Source organism: Saccoglossus kowalevskii, chromosome 7 (assembly GCF_978046115.1).
Source record: "Saccoglossus kowalevskii chromosome 7, keSacKowa6.1, whole genome shotgun sequence".
NCBI classification, from domain to species: Eukaryota; Metazoa; Hemichordata; class Enteropneusta; family Harrimaniidae; genus Saccoglossus; species Saccoglossus kowalevskii.
In genome coordinates this window covers 14,582,780-14,605,869 of record NC_140647.1, presented here as the reverse complement: position 1 = coordinate 14,605,869, position 23,090 = coordinate 14,582,780, and the positions used below count along the sequence as shown (strand labels likewise).

The window sequence follows — 23,090 nt, the reverse complement described above, 5'->3', positions numbered from 1 at the left end:
TAATAAAAAATATGCAAAAGTAAAACATGAAAATTAATATATATATATATCCATACATCGGATTGTAATCAAATATTCACGTCCTTAGTACATTTGGTAGTACTCGTACAACTTGTAGAGCGCCCGCAATCGCTTATTACTGAGGTGTTTTTGCTAATATCCTAGGGTCAATGGTATTTAATTTCCCGAACCTAGGGTGTACAAGATGTCCGATTGTGCAATGAAAAGGCAAGTTTAATTTCTCTGTCCCATATCTGATTGTTATTTCATCATTGCTCGTTATCTATTGGACATATATATTACACTAGCGTGTATTATTTTGCGTTAGTTTAATTTGTGTGTGTGTTAAAGTTAAAGTCAAGTCGCTGCACAGATTCTCTTTATTTACGCTGACGCAATGTCGAAATGACTCATACTTAGCACGAAAATGCCGCGGTAGGCCGGTTAAGTTGTCAGCGCCAGACGGCGGAAAATCGTAGCTTTAAGTATCGCTACAGCTCGTCTTCACGGGATATATATGTTGCGCAATAGTCGGCCTGTTAAATTTGTTGATATTGTCGTTGTGGTAACAATCGGATAAATATAAGAGCAAAATTTCCCAATCATGACAGTCGCCATTACCGAGGACTTTTAATTTAAAGGAGGAAATGAAGTCGAAAAAAATCAAAACAATCTGTTTCTTTAATAAACACGCTAACCACCGACCCAAATAATATTAGATGTTTATTCTATCTATGGTTTTACACTTATTAAATGGTCGATTAACGTTTTATTTGATAGCGCGAGTCGTTTTTTTGCGGTCTCAGCCACTTCCTTTATTCCGAGAAAACGGAGCACTTCGCGAAACTAATTTGCATTTTTTTTTTTAAATCTCATTTTCGCAGATTTCATACTGTATTTATCCATAAACTACTGAATATAATTCTTTAAAGTAGATATATTGTTGTGTTTGTTTAGAATTGCGGTAATGAATAACGTTGTTGTTACCTGTTGTACTATATTACCTGGTAGTCAGACAAATATGCAAATTACCTGTCTGGAGTGAATAATAATGTAGTTCGGTCTGAATGTTCGCTGTTGGCAGACCATGTATACAGCCATACATTTCAAATAACATTGAGTAATATAATTAATAGTGTGAGATTGTTTTAGATTTCAATTTCTTCTTCAATGCCATTTGCTTTTACTTGTGACAATACTAAGAAATCAGAGAGAGGTATTCACACAGAAGAGCTATGGTTTCTCCCATAGACCATAGACTCCAAATGGCATCGCATATAAAAGTTGATAAAAGTACATAAATTTTCATATAGCACGCACTAGAAACTATCACCTATCGAGAGTATGTTTATTAAATTCTCATTATTTTTTTTAAGCCTACAGTATTCATAGTATCCATTTTGCTAAATTTTTGCTAAATTTTTATAATAATTTGGTCCATACCGACTAGTTCAGACACTGCTTTTAGTTTTTAATCAGGAGTTTTGTCAATTTAATGACCATTTCATGTGGAGAGAAGCAGACTGTAAAAACTAATTTTGTAGATGGTGCCAAAAGTGCTCAAAATGTTAATTTGACATGTTGTAATCAGTAGGTTCATCAAAGTGGCCTTATTCCTGGTTGCTTAGTTACCAGACAAGTGAGATGGAGGGGGTTGATGTTGATTTACTTTTGGTCAGTACGACTATGCAAATATTTAAATATTTTACTATGATACTAGTTTTAGTTTTTTTTGTTGAAAATGTTTTGTATTTTAGGCATGCACATTATGTTTGAAATTTTCCAAAATGCTTGGAAAATATAGAAGATGTGTTTGTCATTCAGTCATACACACACACAACAAAGTTGGGGAAAATATAATTTATAAAATCTCGGTCTCTGTATGTACATTTATAACATATTTCTGAGAAAACAAGCTCGCAAATCACTGGTGGCAAAATCAACCCATCTCCCATTTATATCGTGAACATGTTGAATAACATACATGTAGCGAGCATAAAAGAAGTTCAGAGGGAAATGTGATGTATACTGCATTTTGAGTCTAATATCAAATTAATTGTATTTACTGTAAATAATTTCAGGTAGACGCAGACTTGCTACAATGCCAGAATCTGACAGGATAGACGATACACGTGTCAAATACTTGGTGGCGGACAGCTTGAATTCCAAGTACAAACTCGAGAAATGTTCAACTGATGTAAAAGTGTCTGAGAAACAACAAAAACAGAGTGTACAGTTGATACAAGGCAATGAAAAGGACACAAACTATAAAACTCTAATCCTGGATAAAACAGACAAATGTTTCATAAACAACATAACCGAGATTGAGAAATGTTCAACTGATGATATATTGTCTGAAAAACAACAACAAAAAGGTGTACGATCAATTAAAAAAAATAAAAAGAACAAAAACTGTAAAACACCTAGCAAAGAAAAGATAGAGAAATGTTTAGAACACAATAAGAAACTGGAAGACAGTAACAAATCTACTGATGAGAAAAGACAACAAGTAATAAAACCTGTTCCATGTGAAGATAAGAATACTCAGCAATACGACAATAAACTGACTTACGTAGAGAAGTGCAATCAAATCAGCCAAGAGTGCACCAGTATTAGTGAGAGCAAGAATGGTGAATTGCGGTCTGCTTTATCCATCGGCACATCACCATCGGTAAGATTCACAGACATGATTTTAAAGATTCCTCCAACTCACATTAAGATGCAAGTCTCAAAGGAACAACAACTGCAGATGAATATTCCAGAGAAGGCTGATGCGGATACAGTGGAAAGGGAGAAAGATATGACATCTGCTGTCAAGGAGAACGACAATATTGTCACACCACATCATGGAATGGAGGATGAAGAAGAAAGTGTAGTCGTTCCTCACAGCACAAGTAGCACTCTGGAGAATGCTCCGTTAGAAAAACCGTCCAGTTTTTGCTATAGTGAAGAAATTTTGCAGAGTGTTATTCATGAAGATTCTGCGGTAGTCAAGGATAATGAGCCAACTGTAAATTCGTCAAGTCAAGCGGACCCATCAGAGGATTCGTCTGAATCACTGGTGTCTGATGATGAACCTACCACCGTGGAGGACATCACATTCAGTGAAAGTGAGGAACTCTATGAAGAAAACAAAACAGACGTTGACGCGGATGGTTCTGAAATTGGCGGGATGTTTGTTACTAGTTATGAAAAAGAGAAGTTTGATGAAGAAAATGAGAAAGAAGTTGATGATTGTGAGAAACATAATGAAGAACAACACTGTATTGGAAATGAAGAAGAAGCCCATGAAAAAAGTGATGGATGCCAAATGATAGATGCAATGGATTCAAACAAAATACAGGAGCAAATCGAGCTGCTCTGTGATGGGAACAAAAAAAATGAAATTATCAAATTTCTGGAACATAAGAAGGAGAAAGGACTAATTGAAGAACCGGAGTCTAAACGGAAAGAATGGATTGAGTGCATGAATGAGAAAAACAAATCTAACAATACTGTATCTAATGATGGTGAGTATCCACTCGTATATTTCAGAATTTGTGGCAACATTATGATGCTGTTATGTTATTATTTTGAGGTTTGCTGGGACTTATTCATTATCATTATTTCAGCAGTACAAACCTTAAAGAAAAGAAAACATCGGAATAGAAAAAGAAAGAATACAAAGAAAGTGACGACCAGAAAAATACAAACTGAGTGAGTATGACACTTCAAATTTCTATGTTTAAAAAAAAAAAAAAATTGAATAATTGTATTAATACATGCTTGATAACTGTGTATATTATTAAGGGGCGAGTATTAATTTTTTGGGCTTAAGTTAATCAATACATTTGATGAACCATTAAAAATGCAGTTGGTATCAGTATGTTCAGACATTTACATTGGAAATATGTTTTGAATAGTCTGACGGCGGTGGGTTGGGGCGGGGGGCACTGTACCTGGAAGCATTTTGTAAAATTGTATTGAGCATGTACAAAAACATTAACAGAATTTGTTTGAACTATCGTTTCGTAAGGTGCAAGCCAGAGTCCAAAACGAAAATCAATGGAAACCAAAAACTGCAGAGCAGTAAAGCTTTAGGGAGACAGACTGCAAAGAGTCATGGCAAAAGAAATAGGAGTCGTGGTGGAAAGTCTGGAAACGATGGCACTACATCTCAAGGACAGGTAATACTTTACATAGTTTGTCTGCCTGGAGATAGTTATGTCCATATGAAATACTGTAAAAAGATTAATTATTCACTGGGTTTTAATTTTGCTTATTTCGCTGACTGGAAAATGCGCTAAATTAAAACCCAGTGAATATGTAAAATTGAACACAGAACAAGTTTAAATATATCTGAATGATAAAACCGTGAATTTGAAAGCAATTGAATATGCATAAAATGGTAAATCAGCGAAATTCAAACCCATTGAAAATTAGTCATTTTACAGTACTTAATATGTTGTTTACACATTAAATTTGTTTGTATTTGCCAGAGTTCACTTCCGTCTACATGTGGTGCAAGGAACAGAACAACTAGTGGTAGAAGTAGTGGTGGTGATGATGAAGATGGTGATGACAATGAACGCAGGCCACGTCGCGGTCAAAACAAGGTGCCAGCAGACAAGCTTGATGAAGATGGTAGGACTAGAAAAGACAAGGAATGTGGAGAGGATGATAAAGCAGGAGATGACGTTGGCGGGGCAGGAGATGATGTTGACAGGGCGGGAGATGACGTTGGCGGGGCAGGAGATGACAATCCTGTACGTTCACTCAAAATAAGTAATTCAGATTTTTAGAACTGTCAAACCAGACCAGACAGATTTTAATAATTTTGTTTAAATATTGTTAAAAGTTACATGTCTTTATGCAATATAATACCATGGGCAGATACAGAATTTTACTTAATCTGGTCTGTTTTTTTGTAAAAATAAAAATAAACTAGAATTTTTTTTTTTTTATTGAAATCTTCAGATTTTAGTTGGTTTGTACAAAGACCTTTCTGGATTCACACTTGAGTGAAAAATTAATACTTTCTATATTACTGATCTCATCGCATATACAAAGACATTTATCTATTATGTTATGGCAATTAATATTCCTTTATAATGTAGGTACTTAATGTATTAGTATGTCGACTGCCGACACTCGGAGCATCCTGTGAAACTCAGCCATACAGCGTTAGTGTAAGTAACATAGTTACATAAATATCTGGATTTTATAAGATACGCAACATTTATGAAGATTCTCCCCTTTCATGTCAGCTCAATTGCGCGCAACGATTCGTCCTTTTCTGACCAATAGCATCATAACATGCAATGTTTGTTTCTGTAAACAGAAGAGATTGATGTTGTTGCTATATTCAAAAAGGCAAACGTGTAATATGCAGTCATGATTAGTGTCATGTTCATTTCTCTCACGTTACGTTTGTATTTCTAGAAGTGTAACGTTTGTTTTACGATTTTGTAATCCTCTCGCAATTTGTGTGTCTTCAGATGTTATCTTTTTTGCATATCACATTAATTGAATGCCTTTATCTTATAAGTCTTTGATAACAAATAATAATATACTGTAGAATACTTTATTTTCGCTTGGAATTTAATTTCGCTATTTTCGCTGAAGGGATGATTCCGTGAAAATAAAATCCAGCGAATATATATTTTTTCCTATATTTCACATTAAACTCGTCAAATATCAGTGAAAATAAATTACATACAAAACACCCAAAAAGCCATTTCAGCAAAAATTAATTCCAGCGAAAATAAAGTATTTCACAGTATTGTAAACTGATTTCATTTTTGTAGTCTATGAAAATTTCAAAAACTATCTCTAGAATTGATTTATTTTATAGTAACATAAACGCCTGAAATTAAAGTGACAAGGTGTATCTAATTTCATTTTGGTATACTAAAATATTTCTAGAATTGGTTTATTTTATAGTAACATAAATGACAAGGTGTATCTAATGATCAATGTGCTTTTCTCTGCTTACAGCCGAGACTTCCCGGTAATGTGGAACATTCTACCCATTTCAAGGATCATCTCAAGACTAGTTTCCACCTTACTCAGCGTTGGCTTGACTGCATCTGCCAATCATGTGTCTTTGTTATGGATGGTTTCCGCCATACCGAGCAGTGCCGATCGACTCAAACACGTTGTGAAATCTGCAAATCTGTGTCAGAAGTCTGTCGACTCAGCATTGAACAGTGTACTGAGATGTGCAGATGTACTATGCCATTCTGTAAGAATTTGAGACGAATTGTACAACTGGTGGACAGTGGTAAGTTTGTTTACCAAGATCTGTGAATGTATCTATGGAACGGGTTGCCTTGTTACACTTTTGACTTGTGTGTTTCATGTTCATGTACATTCTGTTGCTGTGTTCTTTAGACTTTGCCTTAATTACTCTGTGTTTGTTTGTCAGCTTAACTCAGGTGAAAACTGACATTTTCAACTTCTTCTTTGATTTTGAATGGCTAAAATTTTGTTTGACACTTGGCGATAAGAGCAGAGAACAGCCACTGGTGGCACTGTATACAATCAAAACCTACTGAGGCTTGCCTACACTCATTCAGACTTGAGTGTAAAGGCCAGAAACAGTTAAATTTGGTGATAGTACTTTAGTATGATAGAAAGCATGTACTGTCTTCTAATAACCCCAATAAACAGAACCTTTTGTGAACTGCTTTTGTAACAAGACTACAATTACAATTGTCATATCAACACCTTGTTCTAATATGGATAATATTGTTCAGAACATTATCAAGTTTTTTCTGAGGAAGACTTGCTACAAGGACAGTAGAACGGTTTCAACCATGAGGCTGCTTATTGGAAAAACATTCTGTACATCAAATATTTTACCTGAAGTGTGTTGTCATTAAAGTGTTGTCTTTTCATTCTTGCTCCATTTGCAGAGAATTGGTGGAATATCTTGTACAGGTACATACATGAATACCTGCAGAAACAGAAGCATGGAGCACACCAGATCAACCCACCTGGTCACAGTGGCAATAGCAGCTCCCAGTTAGTGTCTAGTAGATGTGATCCAAACCAACCACTGAGACGTGGTGCCGTCAACATGCCTGGAACTCCACTGAATACATATCGCAATTTGTCTGTTCCGTTGACAGCCATACCAGAGCTGCAGACACAACCAATTATGAATAATAATAATAATGTTTGTTCTCACATTGAGGACATTCAGCCTGCAAGAGACTTTGATAATATTGCTGCTGTGCAAGCACATTTGAATGACCACCCTATTCTGGAACAAAGGAATGGTAGTTACCATCATGACAATGGTGGAGACCCACATCAAATATTGGCCAGGGGATCAACTTCTAATACAGAGGATGTTGCAAATCAGCAGCTTGATAATAAATCTGCAATGTATGCTTTTATTGGAGGCAACGAGGGTACAACGGGCCATACACTTCCGTCCTTAACAGATATTAGAATAGAAATGCAAATTGATGTTCCTCCAACTAGTCATAGAGATCGATTCAAGTCATGTAGCGGTGCAGGGCAGCAAGCAACTACTATGCGACAGGAGCGATTCCAGTCTGCCGAGCCTCCAATCACGATACATCATCCAGCTCCGCATCACAGGCCTGCATTTGATATAGTCGTATCTTGCAGTGAATTTAGAAGATCTGATGTCCAAATGTTTTCCTTCAGGTGGGATAGATTGTCTCAAGTTCTACGATCAGGTGGAAGAGTTCCTGATGATAAGGAAGGGGCTCCAATGCAGGAAGGGATCCTAATCCATAAGGTAAAGTTTTGCTTTAAAAAGAAATGAATTAGAAATGAATTTCCCAGAACCATGTGGTTATAATAAGCGATATTATTTGTGTTTGATTACATGTAAAATTCTCTTAATTGTGTGAGAGACTGTATTTCACGAAAATTTGGATTGGAGACACTGAAATTCAGCTCCCTTAATTGCACATTTCAATTGGCTAAATTTTGTATGGCCCAAATTTTTGGTTTATTGTATTCAGGGTTCTCCCCAGAAAAAATGCATAGCGCCGGGGCTAATTTGCATAATAATTTGCATATGATTTACATATCTTTCCTTCATTGATTAACAGAACTTATTTACAATTATGAATATTAGTGAGCTCAGTCACAGGGCAAATATTTTTTTAATGGAATCAACACATTATGTTTCACAATTTAGAAGAGTTTGAAACATTCTCGAAATACAAATGCTACAGACTAAAAACAAACACAAATACATTATTGTTGCAATTTAATTGTTTTGTAAAACGTTGAAGGAAACGCATTCAAAACGTTAAGCCAGATTTATGTTCACGAATCTCATAATTTTATTCACTCCAAAAACATTCTCCTTCAAAAAATCGATCACGTAATTAATTGACGTATTGTTGTAATTTATTATTCGTACCATCAACTTCTAAAACGTTTACAATTACAGTAATGAGCGAACAAATGAAGCTTCAAAACGATCATCAAAGTTACGACGTGACATAACTTACTTGGCCATGTTATACACCAGTTATAGCAATAATTCCTCAACAAATTTTACTTCTTTTTTTTTTTGATATGAAATGTAAGTAAAATCCGACTTATTTTTATCGGGAGCGATTATTTTTGATCACTTGATCGCTTCGGTAAAAAAAACAGACCCGCCATGATGTTTGTGAAACATTAGCATGTGTCCTTTGACCCGATGGGTCAAGAATTCCATTAACCAATCAAAATGCCGCATGGTAATGCCGGTAGAACCCGAAGTTTTCCGAATGGTAGTGATCATAAAAATTACATTGCGGAAGTAAAGCGATGTCGTAGCACGATGTGTTGGCATCGATTTCAATTGAAAACTGCATGACAGCTTTCGAAAGAGGTGATTTGCAATTTTTAAAAGGTAAATTAGGTCTTGAAAGAAGAGTTTTTACATGATTCGCAATGATAACAGTTCAAATGTATTTTACCAAATCACGCAATAAACACGTTGTTTTTTTCTTGAGTAGCGTGAACTGATCGTGAACTCCGATTTGACCATGTTATATCGAGGTGGAATTGATTTTGAAATAATTTTAGCTTTCAATCTAAAGACTGTGTCTATCGCAGAAAGTATTTACTTACAAACAAAGAGGTGCTAATTCCACAAATTTGACTAGCCGCTACGTATCGTGTGACTAGGTCTATTGTTTATAAATTATAATCCACGACTGGCAGGATGCATGTCGGTCGGTACGTAATTATACCAACAATCAGACAATAGTCCTCGTCGGAAGCATTTCCGTGGTGGTCACTAATTTTGAGTGACGGTCGGGGCCGACCGGCGTGGCGAACAAAGCTTTTTCACATCTGATATTGGCATGTCAAATATGAAATCAAGCGCCGAGGTGGGAACACATAGCGCCGAGGTCCCAAGTGAAGCGCCGAGATTCACAGGTATAGCGCCGCGGACCTCGGCGCTAAAAAGCCCTGGGGAGAACCCTGATTGTATTTTATGTGTAAAAACTAAATTGTTGTTTTTACTGTAGGGTCTTGAGTGTAAGGATGGTCGCTACACCCCAGGACGTCACTGGCGAATAGAGGCACGTATTGGAAGTGGGAAATTTGGTGATTGTCACTTGATGTGTGATATGAGTACACAGTTTATCTGTGCTGTTAAAAAGGTATGTAAATTTATGGTGCCAACAGTCCATAAACTAGATTTAATAGGGGGAAGTGATTGTTTTGGTATTTATTTATTTTTTTTTTTTTTATTTATTTATGCAGTTATTATTATTTCCCCCCCCCCTCCCAAAAAAAACACAACTACCGGTAGTACATCCAAACAGTGTTTACTTCAGAGCTTCTCAGCTGTAGCAGCCAACTTTGCCTGGATTTCTGTCTGAAACAATAAGTGAACATGAAAAAGTATTCAAATCAAATTTCCTTTATTTGTATATTATTCACAACTCTCGGAAATTGTCTTTGGGCGATCACTGATTTCGATTATTTTGCTGCAATGTATTGGCTCTTGAATGTGAATAAATAATGTGGTGATTGAAAGGCTGAAACCTGGGCTAAAAAATTAACTAGGAGACTACATGGAGTAATTTATGAAATCTGATTTCAGTGTGATTTGAGGGATTTCACCAACAATGCTGAAGAAGTCAATATCTGGTGTCAGCTATCTCACTCTGGTATTCCCGAACTGTATGGTATTCTACGCATTGGAACAGCCATTTATTATTTTATGAAATATATCCGAGGTGAGAATTGTCTTGATTTTTAGTACACAATGTAGGGGTCTCTGTATGTCATAGTAGTCATGTTAATTAATGTTACACCTACAGATTATACTGTTTTAGGCCAAGGAAAAAGTAATATCAAGTTTTCTGTTTATCAGGTGCATTAGTTATAAGTGTCTGCTTCAACGTTTTCTTTTCAGGCTTATGCCAGAATTTTCAAAATCAAAGCCCAATTACCCAATTATTTTAAAATGACAGCAAAAAATGTGCTTGTATCTATTTTTCAGATTGACCAAAAATGGTTCATTTTGTTTAGGGTCACTTTTGAAGCACTTTTTGACAAACTCTTGTCTTGTTCTGAATTGCTATTTCTCTCAGTAAATTGAAAAAAGGAAATTAGTGGTTTCTATTTCAATATGATCCAGGGTGTTACCAGTTAGGATAGACAGGTATCCATCCCATTCTCTGAACCAATCATCTAAGCATTTTTTCCCCTAACAACCACCATTGGTAAAGCAATGATCGAAAACTCTACTCTAAAGAAAACTACTTTTACCTTCCTACGTAGATGCATCTTGTTTTTTTATACTACCATTAATCTTCATATTAGCTGCGTATATCCTGAATACTGTGATGATTTTCATCGCTGTTTTAATTGCTTTACAGGTATGAGTGTACGTTCTATACTTGAGCTGAAACCAACATATATACTACAAGAACATGACATACTGGACTTTGCTTATCAGATAAGTGAAATTCTTCTGTATTTACACAACAAGAGGATCAGACATGGTGATTTGAAAGGTAATCCAGTGTTGTCTTATCTCTTCTTGTTTTAATGCAAGGTACCTTCAGTATTTATTAATATATCATAATTGTTTAATAATAAATTTCATTATTTTATTCCGTAGCTTCTAACATAATGGTGGATGAGCAAGGATATTTATACCTTGTAGACTTTGGCTTCTCTCGCCAGCTCCAAAAAGGACACGCCCACTTCCCGAAAAATGAAAATCCACAAGGAACCCCTGTGTACATGGCTCCAGAGATTGCCCTAAGTAATATTCACAGTCTGAAAGTAGATATATGGGCGTTTGGTTGCTTGATACTTCACATGTTGAGTGGACAACCTCCCTGGTCATCATTGAAATTGACTAGAGCTGAGCAAATCTATTACGCTGTAAGTCAAGTGTCTGATTGCAAATACTCACATTCCATTCTCAGTAATGGAGTGTTTACTGGGGCTGATAGGGTGGTATATCCATATACCATATCAGAGAGGGCATAATGATACACACTGGTATAAAATATTTGTCAGTGAATATTTTTTGTATATATCTGGTCGAATCAGAATCGGCAGGTCCCTGTGGCTGCTATGGTCATGTCTAAGGTTAATAATATGCATGGTGAGATTAGTTACCTTGCTTGCATCCAGACATATTTTTTAAAAGCTGCATGCACAAGGATGCAAAACTTAGACTTTCATTATTAGTCTTATGGATTGACATACATTATGCATGTATGAAAACATGTGCACATATATTTGTTTAACGATCAGATCAAGATTAATGTTGAAAATTCATTAAAATTGACCATTTTGTTTTTAAGATCATATTCAACTTAGCAAACTGTCAACAATTTTGTATTAACGAATGCATATCTTTGACCTGACCTGACCTGACCTGACCTGACCTGACTTGATTGGTTACAATCAAACTTTACAACTACATTATACATCATGTCACACAGGCATTTGATTTACATTCCAATTCAAAATGACTGACTCGTATCAGTTTTGTTTTCTACTGAATAAAAAGTGCTTTAAATGACTTTAAGTGACTGTAATATTATCACTTTCGTAACAGATCGGTAACAATGAGCCACCTCTTAATGAGATTCCACAGGAGTGTTGTGAACCTCTTCGTAAACTTGTAACTTGGTGCTTAAACAGGAATCCTGCAAACAGGCCAACCGCAATGCAGTGCTACTATCATTGGGCATTCAACAGGGGTATGTGTTTAATCTTTCTACAATCTTAAAAATCAACTTAGTGTTTCATCAAATTTCCAAGAAATGTGTTGTGAATATTATGTAGCTTGATTATAGTTCTCATGTACAAGGCTTATCTCAAAGCACAGTATTTATGATTGCTGTTTAAAATTTGTAGTCCCCGTTCGAACACAGTTCGAAAGCGGGAACTTATGTTTTTACTTCTGTGCGCCTGTGCGTGCGTCCGGACCTGTATCTTAGAAATGCCTTGAACAATTACAATCAAACTTCACACACACATCATACATGATATTATACATATGCACGTCAATTTGTTTCATGATCTGATTCAAGATGGCCAAATGGTGGCCATTTTTGTTCTAAAAATCATCAAAATCAAACATTTCTCGGCTGTTTACAGATGGATTTTGTTCAAACTTGGTATATATGTTGGACATTATAGGACCTTGATGCACATCATTTTGTTTTCAGATAAGATTCAAAATGGCCAACTGGCAACCATTTTGTTTTAATAAATGTGGTTCTAGTGCCATATCTCTGACTTACTGTGACTGATTATGTTCAAATTTTAAATATTCATTATACATCATGTCATAGATATACAGATACATTGGTGGCCGAATGGTAGCCATATTTGTGCTGAAAAATCATTAAATATCTAGCATTTCTGGCAGTTATGGATGGATTTTGTTCAAACTTGGTACATACATTAGACATTACGGGTTCCTGATGCTGGTTATTTTATTTTTTAGATCGGATTCAGAAGGGCTGACTAGTGGCCATTTTGTTTTAATGAATGGGCTTCTAGAGCCATATCTCTGACATGCTTTGACTATGTTCAAATTTGACATATTCATTATACATTTATTCAAAATAAAATGGCGGATTTTGTTTTACTTAATGCTGTTCCAGAGCAATATCTCTCAGTACTCGTTTGACGATCAGATACAAATGTCAATCATTGAAATGTTAAACAATCATCATAATCATATTCCTGACATATATTCCAGCTATATTACTATAAACAAAACTATATATCTTAAATTCAATAACTAACAGGAACGTTTTTGGATAATCAGTTTAAACTTTTTAAAAGTTTTTTTTTTTTACAGCAGTTCTCAGTGTATTAATGAGCACTTATGTATTTTTCGTTTCATTTGATTATAGTGTTTTATGAACAAGATATGCTGCAGAACCTGGATCAAACTATTGATGATGAGCAGGACTATGACGAGAGTGTTACCGAAAAGATTGATGACAACGTTCTATCAATTCCACCAGCACCTGTAAATGACCCACAAATTTTAATTCAGAAGGAGAAGGAGGAGGAGGAGGAGGATGATATCTACTCTGCTGGACCTGTCAAAGACGACGATGCGATCCAGCCACCATTCGTAAACATATTAGCTGTGTCTAGAGGTAGCACTGAGGGCACACTAACTCCATCTTCATCTTTAGTCCTTTCCCAGGATCCTGCGCTTCCATCATCGCTCACCTCCTCTACTGGATCTGCTGTTTCTATGGAGTCCATCAATGCAAAGCACCCTGGTTCAGAGAGTAAGCCATCCATTTTAGACAGTGATGAAGGAGCAGTTATGAACTCTTCAGATAGTGATGATGACCTTAATTCAGGTGAACACAAGTCATTTGACAATGGTGCAGAGAAGCCCCTTCCTGCTGTGCCTCCAGAAAATGATGTTCAAGTTCTGTTTGAGAGTGGAGAATCTTCTCAACCAAGAGAATCCCAACATATTGAACCAATAGAAACACTCAATCGGAACAATGATTATGCTTCTGCACTGGTACACAGTACACATGAAAGTAGTAAAGGAAACCAACCGGCATCCAAGTCAATGATCAAGGCAGAATTCCAACCACAGCTACAAGCGAAGATGCACACTGAAGGAACTGATAATTGCAATGCTGGAGCTGAACTGAGAGGTCCAGATGAAGAAGCTGGTTTTCCCCTTCCAGTATTGCAATCAGTTGCCAGACCACCAGTTAACTCTGATCATGTCACCAATGAACTAGCTTCTTTAATCACTGGCAGTATTCAGCATCAAGCGAAAGCAGCTGTTGAAGGGGAACAACCAGGGTCTATGAGACAGACACCGAATGATGTGATCAATTCAGATGATTGTAGCGGCATGCATGCGACTAATACTACATACAATGGTGGTGCAAGTAATGTCATCCAACTGAAACCAACACACAGGAAACTAGCACCCAGCTTCTCTGTGAACTACACCCCACGCAAAAAACCTCTTGCTAAGAGAAGCATCTCCTCCAACCCACTTGAGAAGAAACCGGCATTACAACATCATTACAGTAGTCCAGATCTCAATCTGGAAGGAGCCAGCAATTATTCATCAGAATATCCAAGAACTAGTTCCATGGTGTCTGCCACCTCTGCATCAAGTGAAGAACAAATACAGGCAGAGTTTGACAGCTTGCAAGCAGGTAAGCTATGTCACTTTGTAAATAAAGTGATACATTTAATGATTTAAATAATACTTAATTTTTTTCTATTAGATAGTTATTTAAACGTATTTCACATTTTAGTTTGAATCACATAAATTTATTGGAACAGGAAGACTAATCAAATAGACTTTTTATTGCAAGTGTGCATTATAATTAGTGTTTGTTGTGGCTATTACTTCATGTGCTGGTACCCATCTCTAATTCACTAAATAAATGCTTGTACTCTCCAGATTTATTAAATGATGTCATGTACAAAACAAGCCCAGAAGAGCAGCTGGCATTATGGGAGCAGTTCAATACCACTGAGGTAAGTTGTGCTGTGCAATGTGTGTCTGTGAAATCCTGTCTTGTTGGGAAGTGAATCACTTGTATTTACACAGAAAACAAATTCACCAGTATTGCCAATATGCAGCAGTGTCTCTGAAACAGTTTGAACTGACATAGTGTTTCAAGAAAGAAACAAAATGAAAATGTCTTGATGCATTTCTTGCTGATACTTGCCATCTCACTTCTCATAGCTGCCTATTGACATTCACATTGATGCCCCTTCACTACCATTGCCAACGTATCTTACCTTCAATATAATAGTACCTTGAATATTTGATAGTTTTTACCCAAAAATAACTCTTCAAATACAGTCAATATACCATAAAAATGTTGGCAGTTTACACCAAATTCAAATTTTGCACTACTGAACCCATAATTATGACGAACTTGACATGTAATCTTGCCAAACCTCCCTAAAGCAGAAAAAGGACAGAAAATTTGCAAGATTATGTACAGGAAAAATATTACTGTATAATTGCTGGAAAAGGATTGACCAGCTTTGTTATTAGTCCAATAAAAGTGTTCCGCTTGGAATGTTGGAATGTACCAAGAAAATTGTTTTTCTGGAGTAAATTGTAGTGTATTTTACTTATGAATGGTCAAAAAGTGCATGGAGATTTTACCGAAATGTGTGGATGTTGTTTGGTCACAGTTGCACCATAAATAATAGACTATTTTGGGCGTAGCTATAAAATGTGTCACCGAAGTACTCATGTACATGATTCCAAGAGTTTGTGCTGTGAAGAGACTCCATTGAAAAAAATAAGTATTGTGTAATTTTTAGTGAGAATGTATTCAAATAGATTTATGTTTATGAATCATGTTTCATTTCAAAGTGTATTAATATAATAAAAAATTTTTATGAAAATGTTTTTTTATACTTTTTGGATGGATTGAATTTACAAATGATGAGTTATTTTGTTATACCATCACTTGAATTATGTGTTACGAATTTCTGATAGTTTAGACTTTGTGTTCTATGGGCTGTTCTTTCAGTTATGGTAACGTGGAGTCGTCATCTAAGTATGCACAATTGTTTGTCTTGTGTTCCCCAACGCATTTAAAAATCCCTTTTGAATTTGGGGGACTTTGTGTGACTGACCGTGGTGTTTGTAAACTTTAGTCGAACTGTAGTAACGGTAGTGTGTTAATCTGCCACGTTTAAATATGATTGTGCCTCAAAGAGGACTGAAAAGTGATTTACATTTACTTCGTCTGTTATAAATCAACTGTATTAGCTTCCTTCGAACTTCCTATTGCCATCGGAAGTATGTCTACTCCACTCGGCGGTGTAGTGCGTATCGATCTTCTTGTATATATATATATATATATATATATATATATATATTATCTGAAACGCACCCAAACCTGAAAATCGATGGCAACTCGGGTTGGTCTCATCACATAATTTCTTACCTTGTTCTTGACCGCAGTATGCTTGGCTATGAACTTCCACATTCCCACGCTTATGGGAATAGTGCATCATGGGTAATACTGTATTGATCGAGTTGAAACAAACATGGCTACCGTAATGCCTGTTGTTCGACTACATCGCTTGTGTTTCTCTTTCTATCTTAGAGTTCTCTGTTTTCTTTTATTTATTTTTATTTCAATTAAACAGCGATTTGGCTGTGGCCATACATTTAGTCATTGTCGAATGTTTTTCTCGAATTGGTTGATTGTCATAGTAACATATGCTAAGTACAATTAAACGTCCCAAATTGAACAGTAGTCATTTCTAAGGTTCAAAATAAACAAACGTGAACATTTAATTAAGTTTAATTCCTTCAGTTAAAAATTGAGTTTCCAAAATAAATAAATAATAACATGTACCCTCATGTATACTTCAAGTTTTTATTAAAACAAGCTCTTATTTTCCCAGCATCAAGATGGCTCTGCCAACTCTTGTTTTATTTTTTGCAGGAAATAACTACATTAACAGGAACCCCAAGTTCAGGTAGAGGGACTATCTCCACCAGTGAGGAAAACTTATCAGATATCTTGCCTCCGCCATCACCAGAAGATACTAACCGTTATACTCCAGGTAAAAAAATTGACTGAAATTCAAGATTTCAAAATTTGATTTTCAACTCAGATTGCAGCTACAGGAACTGTGCTGCTTTCACTCATTAAACTCATTCGAGAGGTGTTGAAATACAGTTTTGAATCAAATGAAATTGTTCGGATCTATTAACAATTTTCCATGATTACACATAGTGTTGAAAGAGGTGTACCACTGAGGCTTGAGATTCCTTTTAAATCAAGTAGTACTTGATCTGATTGGAATGCACTGACTGGTTACACGATATCAAAACATGGTCAATGTAGTTTCATTTTTGTTCTCCGGCTTGCTCCATCAAAAATGTTGTATCGTATAATGCTCTAAAACACTTCCCAACCAATGGGTCATTCAAAACAGAATAATACAGAGCATGATAGCATTTTGAACCTTTAATCTTGTATAAATAGTGTTCAATTACCAAACAAATGAATATAGAAGATGTACCTAATTATCATAATATATTGTTATGCAAATTAGTCACAGTGCTGTTTTTCTTGATAGAACACTGGCATGGAACGTGGATTAAACAAATATTTGATATATCCTAAAACTGTCAACAAAAATTTCAAGAATTCATGGTTAAAATCTAGTTGTGTTGATATATTGACAGTTTCCATAGTTTGTCTCTGCATGTATTGACCAGGCACGGCCGAACACAAGCACCTGCAGACATTAACCAAGTTCCCCCTAAATTGACCATTTTCCGTTCACTGCGAGAATCACGCATTATGCGTGAAATCGAATGTAAAAACAAGACTAACGAAGGTCATAGCGTTGTAGTTAGCGTCAAACATCGCATGGGATTCGACAAACACGAAAGTATTTTTGGGATATTTCCATGCTTAATAATGTGCTGTACACATTTGATGATAGGCAATTTCGATGAAGTAATGGTTTTCGAAAGCAATATTCTTCTGTCGAAGATTGGCCGGTCGATGTGAGCTACGAAATAAAGAAATTCAAGTTCAAAACCGAATTTACTCTTTTTGGTAGGATTTGAACTTGGGTCTACCAATCATGTGACCGATGCAACAATCACTACACAAGCAGTTATAGAAGTCCTTGTAAACTTGACATAGCTGTGAAATAAAGTGTTAATAATTCTAAATTGAACTGTAAATACAAACACTGAATACTCAAAACGACATCCATTCTCTGATAGAGTGAGTAAAACACATGGCCATGGCAATATTTAACTTGTTTTACTTCGTTATCTACATTTAGCTGGGTAATGTTTTCATTTCACATAGGAACTCGAGTAGATGTCTATGGTGAAGATGATGCGAGTAAAATATGTTCTATTCGATTATTGCCAACAAGTACATACAGAGAAGTGGCCAGAGGAATAAGTAAAAAGGTACATCAACCAAGATATTGTAGAAGCCTACTCTTAATTGTTGAGACAGTCAATCATAAATTGCATGAGAATGATTATTGGTTTATTATGTAAAATTATGAAGCTATTGTCCCATGACACCATGAAATAGCATTCTTTTTTGTGTTACAGTGTCATATTTTGAGAAACTTGTCCTAATATTTTAAAAATATTTTTTGAACAATTCCATAGAACATAATTTTTTTAAAATCAATATTTTCTAAATAATTCAGGACAACAAAAAGTACCCAATCAGTATAATATATAATTTGTTCAGCCTATGTCAACAGCCTACAATTTGAGATATGGCATAATATCCCTGTCGTAGTAACCTATGGTAAATTGTTATAACAGTGACAAAATAGACATATGAATATGAATGTTCCTTTGTATGTTTTAGGTATTTCAACAAACTGCTCTGAGTTCATTCACACTTACTTCAAAGACTCGTTTAATCAACCTCCATGATGAACTTGGTTCCGGTGATTTGAAACTGGTTCTTGTGTCAGCTGATAATGGTAACCAGTGGAGTTGGCGTCTGCTCAAAGATGACGATAGTATTGAGAGGAAAAATGAAGAAGACCTGTTTTATTAGAATTTAAACTCATCTTGAATGATTAATAGGATATCGTAATTTAGCAAATTGTTTATTTAATCTACTTCCTGAATATGAGAGAAAGTTCTCCCAACTTGACACATTTAATGTCAAAGTCAACTTCAGGCATCATCCATAGAATAGTCTGCTCTGTTGTGAAGCAATTGTTTGTCAAAAACCATGTGCAATGCCATGCCATAATTGAATTTCAGTGAAAATTACACAAAATGTTAACAAAATTAGCCTAATTTGAGCAGGAAAAGATTTAATGCTCAATGGAAGACATCTCGTCTCTTGACACAAGGGTATGGCATCATCTTCTCACCCGCGAGTTTTCAGGAAATGATATTTAAGTCCTAATTCCATTGAATATTAAATATTTTTGAATTATATTAATTCATTTATTACAAATAAATAAAAATAGCTAAGTATAAATAAGAACCTTGTTCACTAAAAAGAATTAATCAGAAAATGAACACTTTCATGCCTGTTATGTTGATTTGTGTAAAAGCAGTTTGGCATGAAGGTAAACAATGAAATTCTTCATTGCTAGAAATTATTCTTAGATAATCATTGCATTAAATATGTTTCATGACTATGAAAGCAGTGTTTGAAATTACTACCCGCCCAGCACCGATTTGGTGAAAATCTAAAGTGACTAGCCCTGTGGTCCAGTAGACTTTTTGAGAAAATGAAAAAAACAATTTATTTTACAAAAATAATGACTACGTATGTATGATTGTTGTCAAAATTATGTACCTAGAGTTCTGATGTGATTATTTTGACACATGCAACAGGTATAAACAACAGCAATTCATGAAGGATGTATGATTTAGCAAACTCTCACACTATGCGTGATTTGAACTCTCACATTATGCTAGAGTTCCAGTTGACCCTACCTTTTCAGAGCTGTAGTTGACATATAGTTCTGATTGGTGCTTTACACTGTATTTAGAAAATGTGGAGACAAATGCTTCAATTCATCATTAACTGATGTAGATGCTCTCTAAGATTATGAAAATTAAATGAAAGTCACTGTAAAATGAATAAAATATTGAAAACATTAACATGGCTGGTAAAGTTTCCTGCCCTGTGCGATAAAATTTGACAAATTTCAAACACTGTAAGTGAAATATTAATGCATGGCCAAATCAATTATATAAATAATATTTTAGCTTTTGAAACTATTTGTAAATAAATTGCAGTTTCAATAGATAGAATTGTGCTCATACATAAGCGATAGAATGTGTTCTGATATAAAAAAAAAATGCACTGACGTAATATGTGCCTAGTTCACCCTAATGATAGTACTATGACTACAACATAATCTAAAAGTCATAGCAAAAAACATCCGTTCCAAATGTGATGTCAATGAAGATTTAATTTCAGTGGTTCTCCTGCACCAGGTGAACTTGATATAATGACAACTTTAATACAAATGTGCAACAGTTGCCATCATTATAATTAACAATCGATGGCAAAAAAAATAATTTAACAGGAGGATTTCACAAAAATACTACCAAAAAAAAACAAAAAAAAATGAATATTCTCTCTTCATATTACTTGCATATTTTTACATTAACACAGAAACTAAAATATGTAAAGACAATTCACAAAGTGTTGTGTAAGAGTAATTTGGGCAAGATAATTTTGTTATTGGACCGGTAGTTGTACAATTATGTGTATACTTAAAATAATACCATATTATCACTGTATATCTTTTTTGCTTGTTTTCAAAATACTCTAGTGACGACTATGGACAGAATAGTATGTATGTTGCATGTACATATACCCACAACATGTCAAAACAATAGCTCAATTTAGATTAAGTTGTCATAAACTTGCCATCGAAAACGGTCGTTATACAAAACCAAAAACACCAGTGGAAGACAGGTTATGCTCCCATTGTAACGAAGTTGAAAATGAGGAACATCATTTAATACATTGTAAATTGTACACAAAACAAAGAGACGCAATGTTTCACACTATCAACAGTGTATAAAATGCAAATTTCCTGAATTTGGATAAAGAAAAACAATTTAAACATATCTTACAATCAAAAGATAAAGATACTATTATAGCCCTCTATGTGTACTTGAGTAACAGTAAATGAACAAACAAAAGAATACACTCAGTCACACTTATTTAACTTTTTATTTACTCAACTTTCGCCTACTTACTTTTTTTTAGTTATACATTATTAACTTTATTATATTTTAAACACCAAATTAGAAATGTAAAATTTTCTACACGGTTGTAATAAAGCTGTTATCTATCTATCTATACCCATCTCATCTGGAGATGCATTTAATATACAACATAATATACAGTTTTTTGGTTTGTTAATAACTGCCATGTTTCATCATCCTAGTGGTGGCAGCAAATCGACAACCACATTTGGCAAAAACACAAAACACCATCTGGACCATTGGAATGTGTATATCACAAATGTTACCTACAGCGCTATTCTGTCCTGCAATATATCGGCCATTTTACTTATTTTCCAAATTGTTAACTTAACTTAAGTTAATATATTGTAATTCATTTCTAATTGAAGGATATGTATGAGAATTCTTGTGTTTTAGTGAATATAGCTGTCATAAAATTCAGCATACTTAATAGAAATAAAATGATACCAAAACACAAATTTAATTGTTTACACTGTGTTGTTATTCATATGCGAAGCACACAATGAGAGTCTTTGCAGTTGGTGCGTCTATGTATGTGTGCGCGTGTGTCAGTTCCACTGATATCAGATTTTAATGAAAATTTGGTACATAACTGTGCAGTCCTTATTTGTTTTTGGTTGAAATCTGTGCATATTAATTAGGCAATTTTAAAGATTTTCACTTGTTTCTTATGTACATTTTGTACTATTAAACAGACTTAAATGAAACTAGGTAATACTCTAGGATAATGCACAGACCTGATTATTTTTTGGTTGAAATTTTGTGCACATTAATGACCTAATTTGCATTATTAATTAACCAACTTTAAGCATAGTACATAAAGGCTCTGTGATGATGTGCAGACTTAATTAGTTTTTAGTTGAAATCCATATATCTACCTAATTTGCATATTAATTAACCAATTGGTTGAAAGGACATATTAATTATGTAATTTGCATAATTGGCCATTTTAAACATTTTCACTTGTTCCATTCAACAGATTTTAATGAAACATGGTACATAGATGCTTGATTTCTTTTTGGATGAAATATGTTAATACTAATTTGCATATAAAAACATGTTCATTTTAGGGTTAAATTTTGTGCTCACTAATTACCTAATTTGCATAATTTATAGGTACATAGGTACTTTTAAATAAGCCACAGTTCTGACAACTTAAGTGTTGAAATCCATGCATATTAATCAAAGTCATCATATATGGTCATTATTTCCCTAAATAATTATTATTGTTGAAACATAGCTACTTGGAACCACCCTAATCATTTTCTCTATTAGAAGCACATGTGCTTACTGTAAAATAGGGCAAAGACCAGTATATAGTCAAAATAAGACATTCAATAAATAAATAAATACAGTGCTTTTTATGTGCAATGAAGATGTGCTTCTAATATAGTAAATACAGTATTCCTATGTTGTACTTCATGCCTCCAGCACACATAAGTTCTTTCTAAGCCTTCTTTGATTTTGTTTATTGTAAATTTCACTGTTATATGATTTTGTCATTTATGGGGATTGAATTTCACAAAAAAATCATGCTTCCTCATTGAATGTGAAACTCATCTTAAATAAAGACATATTCGGATGTAGTCAGAAAACTTATGTATATGTGTGTGTGTATATCTGTCCATCCACACCTGTATTTTGGACATGCCTGGGTCCATGAAACTTCACACACACATCATATATCTTAGGAAACATATGCACATGCATTTTTGTTATGATCTGATTCAAGATGGCTAAATGGCAGCCATTTTTATGGTAAAAATTCGTACAAACAAAGTATTTTTGCCATTCTGGAAGCAGATCTTGGGTATATATTGATGGACTTTATACAAACTTGATACATATATTGGATATTAAA

General features: G+C 34.8%; 1 protein-coding gene across 2 annotated transcripts; it reads left to right on the top strand.

Moving 5' to 3' along the window:
- Nucleotides 1-126: 126 nt before the first annotated feature.
- LOC102808387 (uncharacterized) lies at nucleotides 127-21,687 on the top strand. Of its 2 annotated transcripts, none has more exons than XM_085501144.1 (18): nucleotides 127-228; nucleotides 2,082-3,509; nucleotides 3,615-3,696; nucleotides 4,016-4,166; nucleotides 4,479-4,745; nucleotides 5,097-5,168; nucleotides 5,977-6,262; nucleotides 6,897-7,753; nucleotides 9,495-9,629; nucleotides 10,076-10,211; nucleotides 10,857-10,994; nucleotides 11,102-11,370; nucleotides 12,056-12,200; nucleotides 13,368-14,660; nucleotides 14,912-14,988; nucleotides 16,932-17,052; nucleotides 18,321-18,427; nucleotides 18,846-21,687. In XM_085501144.1, exons 2-18 carry the CDS (start codon nucleotides 2,102-2,104, stop codon nucleotides 19,038-19,040), a joined length of 5,739 nt encoding a protein of 1,912 aa, XP_085357270.1. In that variant the 5' UTR covers nucleotides 127-228; nucleotides 2,082-2,101; the 3' UTR covers nucleotides 19,041-21,687. The 2 variants fall into 2 exon arrangements, with proteins under 2 accessions (XP_085357270.1, XP_006818526.1); XM_006818463.3 differs by having other exon boundaries at nucleotides 3,612-3,696.
- The last annotated feature ends 1,403 nt before the right edge of the window (nucleotides 21,688-23,090 follow it).

Coding starts and splice junctions, on each gene's coding strand:
- LOC102808387 (XM_006818463.3), top strand. CDS start 2,102: ATGCCAGAATCTGACAGGATAGACGATACACGTGTCAAATACTTGGTG. Junction 3,510..3,611: donor CAATACTGTATCTAATGATG/GTGAGTATCCAC, acceptor TCATTATTTCAG/CAGTACAAACCTTAAAGAAA. Junction 5,169..5,976: donor CTCAGCCATACAGCGTTAGT/GTAAGTAACATA, acceptor CTCTGCTTACAG/CCGAGACTTCCCGGTAATGT.